Genomic DNA, 13,056 nt, shown 5'->3' on the forward strand with positions numbered 1-13,056 from the left:
GGAGTTGGACCAGATGACTTCCAGAGGTCCCTGCTAACCTTCACCATTCTGTGATTCTGTGACCTACTTTTGGTAAATTCAAGTTGTACTTCATCTCATTTTTGTCTTTTATCCTACTTTTTAACCTATCTCCTTAGCACCAGTTGTGTGGTTTGTTTTTTTGTCCTTCGTAAAACTTCACATATCATAAATGCAGATGAAGGACTGTACTGTTGCCTGGACTACTTTTTTAGGCTTCTAGATAGGAGGTAACACTCTTATCTAATGTACCATGCTGTGAGACAGCAACTTTGCAATTCCGCAACTTTGCAATTCCAGTTCTTGCAGAACTCAAGTGTATGCGTATTAAATTAGAAGAGTAAAAAGATTAATTTTATCTTCACTGAGTATTCCCAAGGGAGTTATACTACAGTAGACAGTGGGTCATTCATATTTCCTCCACTATTCTTGGTTGATCATTACTCTACAATGTTCTTCTAACAGGCATACCTGCACTGGTACAACAGCAGACATATGTTCAAGTCCCACTAGTCTACTGTTGCTTTCACTTTAAAAGCAACCCCTGCCCCTCACCTCCCATACCTGAAACACAGGTCACAGGATCTCAGAGTGGGACCAGAGTACTGTGCTGCAAGCAGGTGATACATGTCTTCTGGCAGAGCCCAATAATTACAGGAACCATTCAGAAAGTACCTTTTTTCCTTAGTCAGAGCCTCCTACAACTATGTTGTACCCCAGTATGGGGCACTCTCTAACCAAATGCCTGACACCTCATATGCTGAATTAAGTGAATTTGAATGATCCACTTACATCCTTATACTCCTAAAACAACTTAATGGTCTTAATTCTCTGAGGAAGAAATTTCTTTTTGGAAAATGGTGGCATGCATTTTACACTCCAGCAGTGTACCAGCCTCTTCCATGACTAGTATCCTCCTGGTGATAAGTATTAACCGATACATACTCATTTGTCCAATTAAAAGAAAGATAAACTGCTTTAGTTTTTATACTGCCAAACCTGAGAGAGTCTTTTTGTTGTTTGCGCTGCACTGCTGTTTTCTTTTGAAATTTTATAGACTTCAAAATCAGATGCTATTCCTACTTTTTTCAGTGCACAAAAACCCTGGAAAGTGCCCACACATAGAGAATGCAGCTCCCAGATCCTTTACTAACCTCTCCATCTTTCAAGCACTGCAGTCCTCACTTCTAATCAAAGAAAACAGAAAGACTTGACTCAGTTTAGTTTCTAAAGCATTTAGCAGTGGCAAGGCTTACAGAGAGCAGCACAGGGCCACACAAGGACGAGTACATTCAACACTGAAATATAGTAACTCCCACCTATCTGCAGAACATTTTTAGTTTCTAAAGAATCACCAGCCTTTACTTGCATCCTAACTTTGGAACACTGTTACAGAAACACGAACATTATTGTTAGGTCCATCTGAGGACAGATGCTTTTTCTGTAGTATTTTTCAAAAGAAAAGCCTGGATTTCCTTGACACCCACTGCCTACTAACACACCCCCGCTCTAAAGCCATACCTGCATCCCTGCTAGAGCTTGTTGGGCCAGCTTCATGCTCTTTGATTCCAGAGCCAGTTGGAGAGGAAGGAGACACTTCTCTCTGAGGAAAAGTAAAAAAATAAAAGTGAGAGGTAACAATGGATCTAAAATTGATATTCCAGAAGGGCTGCTTCACTTTCAGTAAGATAACACTTGCATACAGTAATCAAGGAGAATTTCACAACTCTGTGAACCACTTCTGCCCTCTAAAGAAAGCTGGCATATTTATTCACATACTGTAAGAATGGCCTTTTAATTGAAATTTCACAAAATACTTCCCAACTGTTAGCCCTCTGTGTGCATGCATGAATGTGCAAAACATAAAGAAGGGATTCACAGACCACTAGTGGTCCCTCAGCTCAGCATGATAAGCATTACACTTCAGTCACTTACCTTCTGTTTAATAGTCAAGTTGCCAGAAAAGTGGTTTCATAATTCATTTTCTATTAGTCAAGTTTTGGTCTATGGCCTCCTCTACAGTACAGTGTGTGCCCTGTCATGTTAGCTCCCTCCAACTATATATGGTACAGACAAAAGCAAAAGTACACTAACAAGTTTGGTTTACACCTGAATTAGCATGTACTAGAACTATGACCAAGATGTACTTTGACTACAGAATAACACAATTTTTGAACAAAAATAAATCATTGATTAGGATGTTGTTTTAGATGCTTTTGACTCAGTGCTCAGATACTGATTTTTTTTTATTTGATGACCAAAACAAACAGTGCCTAGAGCTGTGACACCTCTCTCTACTACTTGCTCCTTATCAGAGAAGGGCTACAGCATCTGACGAACACCTAGTAACCACAAGCCCTTTAAGAAAATCTTGCTAGCTGGCAGAAAGCTCATTCCTGATAAGAGATACTCAGCCCATGTCCAACTGCAGGCTCCCTGAAGGTTTGCAAAGCTTCATTAGGTCACATATCATAAGAGGCACTTATCTGTATATACAGTCTATTTTTGCAACTGTAAAGACATACTTGCTTATGGCAAACCATTCTGTGCCAGCTCTTAAGTCTTAGTTTTCCAACTGTCTGCACTGCACCCCAAGGAGCCCTTTTGGATTTGCATTAATTTCCTCCCCATGGAGACAAATAAAAGCATGTAAGGTAAGAAGAAACAGAAAACAATTAGTTGAGTCCTTTCCTACCCAACTGGAAACCAAAAAGCCCTGACTTGTTCCATTTGAAGCATTCTTCTTTGACAAGTCTTAATGCATTCTAACACACACCCAAAATACCTGTCTTTTCAAAGCAGTCAAAGATGTTTAATTTCTAAAAATACCAAAATTAAAGGTTTTCCCTCTTTTGCTCCTGTGAGCTGCCTTTGATCTGAATTCACTTACTTTCAGTTGACCCAATGATGAATAGTTTATTTGCCCAAAAGTAGATAAAAGTATTGACTAACCCTCCTACAACTCTAAAAGTTCAAGTTCTGACATGAATGAAACATGTGCAGTAGACTACTGGGCATATTCTGCTTCTCTCGCAAATCTTCCCTTCACAACTAGCTAAGGAGAAGCCCTAACTCAGAGCAGCAGTGATTACCAGAGTTTCAGACATATTGTCAAAGGTACCAAAAGTCATGCTTTGCCACAGTCTGCCCATAACCTACCAACCTCCCCCCAAAACTGACAGTCTAAAACTTGAACTTACTTTTTAAAAAACTTAAATGGAGATTACCAAACACTGGCTGTCTCAGCTTCGGGGAACCTAGCTTGTAATTCCTTCAGTGCATCCTGCTTGCAGAGAGAACTGAATGTTCACTCTGAATAGTCAACTCTATTTTGGGTGTGTTCAGCTGGTATTCCTTTCTCTAAATCTTTCCCAAAAAACGCACAAATCACAAGTTATTCCAAGGGGCACAAATGCACTACTTGATTATGAAATGCAACCCTTTCCTTTAATGATAAAGACTTAAGAGTTACAAGCATGGCTCAGTTAAGTAACCTAGCAAGCTTCTGTACTTGGCAAACACCTCTTTAGAATCTGCAGATCTTTTCATATTTGTACTTCTTCCCAGGTTACGGGAATTTGTAAAACGCCATTTAGCATAACACCACAAGAAGATTTTTAAAAGAAACATGAATTACACAGATTTCTAAAGAACTTTTAGCAGATTACACGTGTATCTTAAAATAGATTTCTAACTAGGAGCTAACCATTTGCTTCATTTAGGATATTCTGAGAAATGGGCAGGCGCAAAGCCCAGTTTTCTCAGAAGCTCCTTTCTTGGATGTTTCTGGAATCAGCTTAACTAGAAGGACTCTTAAAACCTGTGAGTTTAGCATCCAAAACAGCTTGAACTACAGAACGTCTAGGAAATATTTCCTCATAGAGCATCATATCATCCAGATCAACACAAACTGCCAAAACATCTATTCCAGGGTTCAGACAGTAATCCTCTAGCCAGTACAGAGCTGGTTACTGCCTATGTATCTACCGCCAGCTTTGCCTGGACCTGGGAACGTATGTAGCATGCAGGTAATTGTGATAGGGCTTTCTAATTTAGATAGGTGCCACAGCAATACATCCCTATCCCACAAAGCACCTTTAAGTGCTAACTTTCACATTGTGACCTCAACATACTCTGTCTTTTAAAAAAAGTTGTTACTATCACCCTCTGGGGGAGAACTCACATTTGAAATGTAAATCAACAGGTGCCAAAACAAGGTGCCTGTGCATTAACTGGTACTCAATCAGCCAGACACATGCAGGAAAAAAGAAGAAGAAAAAAAAAAAAAATCACAATAGTGTATAGTACTAACTGCAGGGATGCTAAAAACTGATTATTATTTAGACCTGCACCTCTTCAGGGCAGAACATCACATTCTTTTAGACTTTCTACAGTTCACTGCAACAGCATATAAAAATTTGGGTCATTATTAATATACAATAACATTATTCTCACATTAAAGTGGATGGACACTGGGAGGCAAGGGGAAAGGGAAGGCAGTCATAAGTCACTGGAGTGGATCCAGTTCAGTTTCATTATAATGAAGACAGGTGGGAGCTCCTATGGCTTATGTGTAGCTACTCCGCACATCAGCATGTTGCCTACCATCTGTCATCACATACTGCAATGAGCAGAGAACAACGAGAGCTGTTTCTTGAGATATCTCCCAAAATGAATAGGAAAAAATGACAAACAGGAGGATGGAAATTAGAACAGATTCAATTAGCTGAACTTCCCATCCTTGCTAAAAATGTTTAACCGAAAATCTAATTAAGGTTGCTGGAGCCTGTGTTCCCACTGTATTCTCAGAGAAAATGAATTACCATTGTGCCATTTCCTGTTCTTGTTACACACTTGGTCAATTAAATCTTTAGCATTTCCATGCTACAATTATAAAACACTTGCAGAAATACCTCACAATGTTTGATTGGCTTCAACATCTTCCGTACTTCAGTTCAACCTGCCAATTAAGTGAATCATCTGCTAGTATGAGAACACAGAAGGACATGGCAAATAATCCTCAGGCAGAATGGGGGAGGTTGATGTAAATTAACACAGTTGATCCCTACTAAGGTCTACCACTTAAGAACTGCATTCAGTAAGGCTGCACAAGAGATAATGCAGACCAGAATTTGGTCTCAGAGTGCAATGAATAAAGGGATTGAGATTTTCTCTTATACTTTACAGCCCTTTTATAATTCCATCATGTTTTAAGTGGTCCCACACCATGGGATCTCATTGCTTACTCCACTGTCTGCAGTTCTATAGTGTCAAACGACAATTCATTCAGGTTTTGTAGTGCTACACATGTAAGACATTTTATATACGTGAAGTTCTCAGAGTAAGCTGGTGCACATCAATGTACTTCAAAACATGCTTGCTTTCCATTTATGTTACTATACAGAAACTAGTTGTACATTGGAACTCTAAGTTTCCATACTGATGCATGCAGGTGTGGACATATATACACACAGTTTTAGGCACAAATACTAACTTAACATCCCAAGTGAGCCAAGTTAAGTACAACACAGACAGGGCATGGAAGGAAGAAAGCTCCTTTGATTTGGAGGAGGGGAAGCTACCAAAAGCTTCAGGATAAGGTATCCTGGGCATTGACAGATGAAACAAAGCAATGAAAGCAGAAGCTAGAGGGAAGAAGGAAGTTGAGACAGTGTAAAGAAGGAATGATAGTGAAGAAAAAGGATGTGCTCAGATGTAAGTGGTATACTATGATGGAATCCACGCTAATTGCATTGTTTGCATATGTCCACACAGCAGTGCTCTCAAAAACAAAACAAAACAAAACATCACTCCACTCTACCCATCCCTCCCCACCAAAAACAGAAGGGAAATTAAAAAAAAAAAAAAAAGAAAAAAAAATAAGAGAGGCAGCAATAACAGATTCTGGCTTTAGTGCTCTTTCCCTGACAAAGGAAGAGAAGACAGGGATCACTATTTATCTGCTGCTGTTGTCTAAGGTCACCTGTACAAAAGATATGGTGAGAGCCACTGCAAAACAAGGGTCTAGAAGAATGATTTTATAGGACAGACGAAACAGCTTTTCTAATCATGGTGATTCTATTCAAATCTGGTATAGCACATAGATACTGAACAAATGAGTGTCAGATGATGGCAACCCCCTCCATTCAAAACAAAGAGTGTCAAGCACCTGCCTGTACTGACCCAGAAAACCAATAAAAAAAGTTTAGAATTTAAATGTATATTCTAAGATTACTATAAACCAGCAGCCATTCGCACTAACGGGCACTCCATTCAAAAAAACAGCATTTGGTAAGTGTGGACCTTGCTATGTGCAAAACAGAGTATGCAGAGAACACCAAGGACAAAGACTCAGTCTTGTTCCTGCTAAGACTGCCTGGAGTTTTGTCACTAGACCTCCATGGTATCCGGACTGAATCCCAAGTGACCTGCCCTGGGTCAAGCAGAAAGGTCAGAGACAGAACCAAGTGTGTAAGCTGGGACCAGTATCTCGAGGAGCACAGCACAGTTCAGTCAAGTAACAGACAAGCATTCGATTCATGGCTGTTGCCATTTTCTGAGATGCTGTTTGTGAGGCAGGATAACAGTCATAGCCAGAGTCTGACATTTTTCGGTCAGAGTAACACTGACAGTTGAGAAGAGCTTTTCAGCCTTGGCTGCTTAAAACGAACGAAGTATCACAGTGTGTAAGCCATTAGCCTCACTTACTCAAGCAGGAAAGTTGGCCCACCACAAGAGAATAAATGGTAAAGATGAAGTCTCAAAATTCCGGAGGTACTCCCAGCTGTTACCCTTAAACAAACCAAACAGAAGCAAATATTGTCCCTATATAAAAGGAAATTATTTAATTTGTGTAAAACAAATTACAGCAATGTATATATGAACATACATACATATAAAAGTAGAAATATCCCTAACTCTACTTTTCCAGTGCTAGCTTAGAGAACATTGATAAAAGACTCCACCAACAACTTTATGATTCACAAGTAGTTAAAGGGAAGTAGTTAAAGAAGCACTTAAAACCTGGAGGAGGAACAGATTATAAATATATCCTTCTTTGTGCAACAGCTCTTCATGAAGAAAGGGGATTTTAAGTCCTTGATCATATTCTAGAGAAATGATTAATTTTATCTGCAGCAGAAATATGACTATCCCACTTACAATGAGTATTACATTCAAGCTCAGACAGAAGTTTGGAGTTTGCAGTGTATAAACACAGGGCAAGTTCTCATGCCTCCACAATGCAGGAAGTCAGACCAGATGACTACAGACTGCTTCTGCACTAAAATTTGTATCTCTTTGCAAATACAAGTTTGTCGATAGTACTTACAGACTTCTTAGAGCAATAAGACAGAAGACAAAACCTGAAGCCTTACAGTTAGAACCCTCCTTTTCAAGAAAAAATAGACCAACAATAAATTAGATTTATGATTATGTACCACTACAAGATGATCATGCACTGTTAGACAACTTTGGTGTTACAGTGTTACATAAGGACGAACAAGCAGTCAAAGCTGCAGTTTACAGGTCCTGAAGAAAACAGTTGAGAGACTGCTGTCATACTATGTTGATATAAATTCTGACTTGCTTCAGCAGGGCCAGGATTTTACTCCAGTTACTCACAAGCATAAAGACAGACATTCGTGTGTATTCGTATTTCCCATGTCAAGAGATTTGCCTCTCAATAAGCAGGTTTATTAATAACTTTCTAATTTCTGGCTGAAAGCATTTCCATTTTTCTTCCTCACCACCTGCAACTTCTTTTTTTTAAAAAAAGTCATTCTTTTTCTCCCCTCACAGTACAGAACTCTTCACTTTTATCCATTTATAATGGAAAGGCTTCTTTTCACCTGACTTGAGGTGTAACTCTCCTTTTCTTTCCATATCTGATTCTCTCTCACCTCAGCTGCTGACATCAGCTCTCTCTTGGAGATCCCTCTGGGTCTCTCCTCCAGCTAAGTATTTCATTTTTCTTTCTGCTTTGCTTCATGTATTCCCTCTTCCCTTCAACCCTTTTGCTTTTCAAACCAAGACACGAAGTAATCACTTCACCCAACACTTAAATGAACCTGCCCCCGGAGGGAAGCATATGAGTTGCTTATAAGAGAATGCTTAATGACACAGAGAAAAGGAACCAAGGAATAATGCCTAAATGTAACTTCATACAGTTTATTAGCTAGAACTTTAACAATTTTTCAACCTGGAATGCTGAATGAGATTGCAATTTAACACTGCTTGGTATTAAAAAAGTCACAGAGTGGCATTTCTAATTTTTGATATTTACATACTTTCCAAGAGAAATAGATTTGCCATGACAGCAGAAGTATAGGTCTACTCATGGGAATGACAAATTTCAACAATTTAATCTTCCAATCCAGCCTAATGCAGCCAAGACCACAGAATTCATACAATCACAATTAAACAGCTCAGCACCATCGCTCAGTTGGAGAGCATTTCTAAGGTCATTTGTTTCTTTGCAATACTCACTAGCAACATCCTGATTTCCACACAAAGTTCCCAGATAGGAGCCCAAAACTATTGTCAAGATGAAACCAAAATAGAACAAAACAAAAAACATAAGAACACACAATGTACCTTTACTTGAGAGGAGAGGAAGAGAGATAACAAAAGATTCTACACAATATTAAGGTGGAAAAAGGCCAAAATAATAATCAGGATGCTTCCAGTCTCCAAAGCTGTAGTGTAATCTCTCTATGATATGTTATCATCACTCTCCCTAGAACATCCACCCCAGTAGATTTTGGCCTTTTGTGCACAAGGTATGACAGTCACTTACTAAATATGATCTTAAGGAATTTGATGACACAGATAAACCTCACAAGGTCTTCATTATAAAGCAATCTGTATCCTTTAGGTGATTTTATTGATTATCATGAAGTACAGCATGAAGATGAGGTGAGGAGTACAGTATTCATCCTCAGTGTACACCTCCTGGCCTTAGAGCACACGCTGGACTTGCTCAGCCTAAAATTTTGAAAGCTTATCAAGCTGTTCCACGAAACTTCTCTTCCCTATACTTGGTAAGCCTGAAAGAGAAGCTAAGGATTTTTTCCAGTGAAAACATTTTTGTTTCAAAATTTCAGTACACTGAAAATAATAAATAAATCATCTTATGAGAATTAAACTTCCATTAGAAGTTTTACAATGCTGGGACTAGGTAGGGCTGAGGGGACAGAAAAGAGACACAAAGGTACTATAGTATAGACATACTGCAGATGACCTTAATTTCTCCATTACAGCTTGGATGGCCTAGAGTTAGTTACAAAAGTTTGGTGAAGAAATGAGAGGATGAGGTATATTTCTAGTCATTACTAGTTATGTTTTGAAGGTTAATGATGCAATCTGCAATTCCATTTAACTTCCACAGCAGTGCGATGCTAAATCTTGACAGACCTAAGGTGTGGCTGTTAAAAACATCCCCACGTTTGCAATGCATTACGTAATTTTATACTCACTGCACCTTAGCATATTCAATTTCTCAAGCAAACAAACATTCAAGGAAACCAAAGGCAGAGTGTTACTTTTCATGGAATGTAAATAAAAGAATTGTGAGAAAAGAATTCTATTATTCCCACTCACCCCTTCATTTTCAAAACAAAGAAATGTCATGACTTGCACAGCATCACACAAAGACCATAGGGGAGTCAAGCTTCATTTAGAAGGAAAACAGTCCTCTCAGTTTCAGCGTCACTTCTCTTCTGTCATGCCCCGTTTCCTGCCGCCCCAAACCATATTTCATTCTCTAAGGCAATTATCAACCGACTCCCAATGTTCTCAGTTTCTTCTCCTTTGCAAGCACCAAAAGTGATCAAATGTTTAAAATAAACACACACACTGCTATCCCATTATCATCCTTAGACCCTTAGGGCAATATTTCAGTTGTATTTGTTGTTAGACAAACACTCAAAACTATGGCTGCTCTCATCTTTTATTGGTGCTACTCCTGTACTGGATGAATGATGTACCTCCCACGGTAATTGAATGTTGGAGGTTAATCCCAACAGGCAGCTCAGCCCCATCCAGCTGCTCCACACTCCCACCCTACCAGCTCCTATGCAGAAAATCAACTCTAGCCCAGCCAAAACCCGTACACAGTGGGCTTTTGTCACAAATCTAGAATGAACTTTCAGAAGAACCCATAAAAGGAACAAAGACCCAAGGCAGTGGTAAGGTTCACTACTACAAAGAATGCCAGGAAGGGCAGAAAGAAACAACAAGCACCGCCCTTCAAAAACAACAACAACAAAAAACAAACAAAAACAAACACCACCAACCTGCAAGTAAGAGCAACCAAAATAATATTCAGAAACCATGCATTTTTTCCCATGACAAAACCAAACCTTCTTTAATACCTTCAAGAGCCCTGGCTGACAGGATTTTAGGGGCTCCTAGATCTAGAGGCCTTGAAACACTTTTAGAATCTTGTCTTGATAGCAAAAGTTCAGACATGCATGATGGAAACTGACCCTATACACTCCTTTCCTCTACAACACTGCTGTCTTTTGGGGTCCCAGAACAGATGCAAAGTTCTGCTGAGATAAAAATACCTGCCCATCAGACAAGAAATGGGACCAGTTACATATCCCAGATTAAACATGCAGATTGACCCAAATTCTGTATCAGACAGTGCCACACCGCCTTTCTAAACATTAATCTTCTCCCTTCACCCTCTAGCCAAAATTAGAGCCAGCTATGCAACATTTTAAATCAAGACCAGAGCATATACACCATTCAAAACATCCAATGGGCTATATAAATGCCCCCCCAAAAATGTCTGGATCCAGCCTGTAAACTGCCAGCACAGGAGATGCAGCTCAGCAGTCCACACTGCCACTAGAATCATTTCTTGGCCAGATGCCTGACAGGGAACTCATCATTTGCTTGCTGGACGCCAGACAGCAACTGTGTAATGTTTGAGCAGCACGAGTCACATATCCAGCAGTCACATTCAGGAGGAAAGCACAGGAGCACTTAACACCAGGTGGTTGTGACAGAGCAAGAGCAGGAAGCAGTGTGTTTTAAAAGTGACAAAGAGTAAAACAGAGAGAGGTATTCCAAAAACATTCTCCAAAAAAAACCCTGAGACAGTCATTCCCCCCTCCTCGCTCCTTTCTTCTTGTCAGAGGATCTGCTATATATATCAGCTTCCCTATCTACTCTCTCCCAGTAAAAACAAACTAACAGAAATGATAAAATTAAATAGATGGGAAAAGAATAAGATTATGAAATTACAAATATTTCTTCACAATGGAGAAGCCATAACACACCCCAAGCCTCAAGGTCTTCTAAGTGGATGAATTACCTGCAAAGCTAAGTGGACTGGAAGTCTCTGTGGCATTGGATGTTTGGTGATGATCACAGCACACTTACTGCTTTTATTATTTGTTGAGCACATGTAAGCTAAAATGAGTGAGCATGTTGTTTTATTTAAGAGTTTGTAAGCTGCGGCTACTTCTCAAGTACATCAGATGCAAAGCTAGAGACACAAAAATAAATGGCAGAGTAGAACTACCAATTTCATCCCCAAATTCCTATGACTATAGAAAAAATAAAACAATGCGAGGAGGGTAGATATTTCAGAGTTCATTTAAGTTTAAGGCTTACTTCTGTTCCTGACTCTTCTTCACTGCACTGGCTTTCCAGGGTTCACAAACTGCCCTTAAAAACTAGCACCATGATGAACAGGACTGGGACACAAACAGGAAAGACAGAACTGGACATAAACTGGTTATTACAGAGGACCCTGCTCAGCATTGACTTCTGACTTTCCAGCTGTAATCTCCAGAAATACTGGCCGTTTTTGAAAGGCCAATGTGAAATACCAGAGGTATTCAAGCTTTTGCAGTAATGAACACAGGAACTGCTACCAACACAAACAGGACTTGTAAACACTCAGCAGCTCTGAAAGCCAGGACCTGTATTTCTCAGATTAGGTACCCAGAACTGGTGCCCTGAAGGCCTGAGCCTGTACTTCCATTCAATTTCAATTACTTCCTGCAGCTTTTAGGTAGAGATATGCAGTATACAGATAAACTGGAGAGACAGGTAAGCATTTGGAAAGTCTTTCTGGTTCTTCTTTGAAGGGATGCAACTTACATCAGTTACTATGCCAGAATGCCTCACTCATCAACATGTCTCATGACCATTACTTTAAAGTCCACTGGGGAAACTTTAAACTAGCGTGAACAGCAATTTATACTATTGAGAGTTTTGCCTATACATCTTCTGTGCTCAAACACACTTCTCTGGGAGTAAAGAGACAACAGCCACACAAGCTCCACCGAACAGCTCAAACACCTCTACAGTGATGCTTCTGCTACACTGACAAAAATTGCCATTGTTCTGGTCAGAAGAAAATAAGAGTAATGACAGGATAGTAGTAAGACCTGAAAATAACAGGAAATGTTTTCGAACTATGAGAAAAATCCATTTAGGATAATAATAAAAAAATTCTAGTAAAGAACGGCAGGGACGTCGTGAGAAATTCTGTATATAAAATTCCAGGCTCCAGTGAGGACAGCAACATGAAAATACAACAGCTAAACTATCCACCAAGCAACAGCCTCCCTCAGAAGTCCCAACCAACCTCCTCAGCACCAAGTCCACTCTGACAGAAAGCCACTGAGTTTTACATAGCCTATAAGACATGACTTAATTACATAAAGCATTCCAAGAAATTCTGGTAAACCTGAGTTTTTTCAAAGTGGTATGGGACCGGCAAGCACTGTCTAGCCTCTTATTTTATTCTCTGGTATGAAAATAATCCTCATGAGTATTAAACTGCTCTGATCAAACATTCTTTTTCAAGGCTCATTTTCTTGTGTCTGTTCAGTTACATTTTATAGATCATATTTCAGCCTCTAAAATCACAATGGAGAAACTGGACAAGAATTAGCCAAGAAAAGAAACTTGTTCAGTGTAGGTCTTTGCCTTAGGGCAGAATTTGTCATCCTGAAAATACGAAAGTGAATGAGGTTCAACTTAGTAGCAAACAATTGATTGCTGGCAGACAACATT

At 39.5% G+C, this 13,056-nt stretch overlaps 1 protein-coding gene across 5 annotated transcripts in view; it reads right to left on the reverse strand.

The window, feature by feature from the left end:
- The window catches only part of ARFGEF3 (ARFGEF family member 3), a 93,267-nt gene that overhangs the window by 74,832 nt on the left and 5,379 nt on the right, over positions 1-13,056 (reverse strand). For all 5 annotated transcript variants that reach the window (XM_032983094.2, XM_032983093.2, XM_032983092.2 and 2 more), the window contains exon 3: positions 1,540-1,621. In XM_032983094.2, the coding sequence (XP_032838985.1) occupies positions 1,540-1,621 (82 nt within the window). The remainder of the gene's footprint in view (positions 1-1,539; positions 1,622-13,056) is intronic.

The sequence above is a fragment of the Tyto alba genome, unplaced genomic scaffold (genome assembly GCF_018691265.1).
Source record: "Tyto alba isolate M040663 unplaced genomic scaffold, T.alba_DEE_v4.0 Super-Scaffold_22, whole genome shotgun sequence".
NCBI lineage: Eukaryota > Metazoa > Chordata > Aves > Strigiformes > Tytonidae > Tyto > Tyto alba.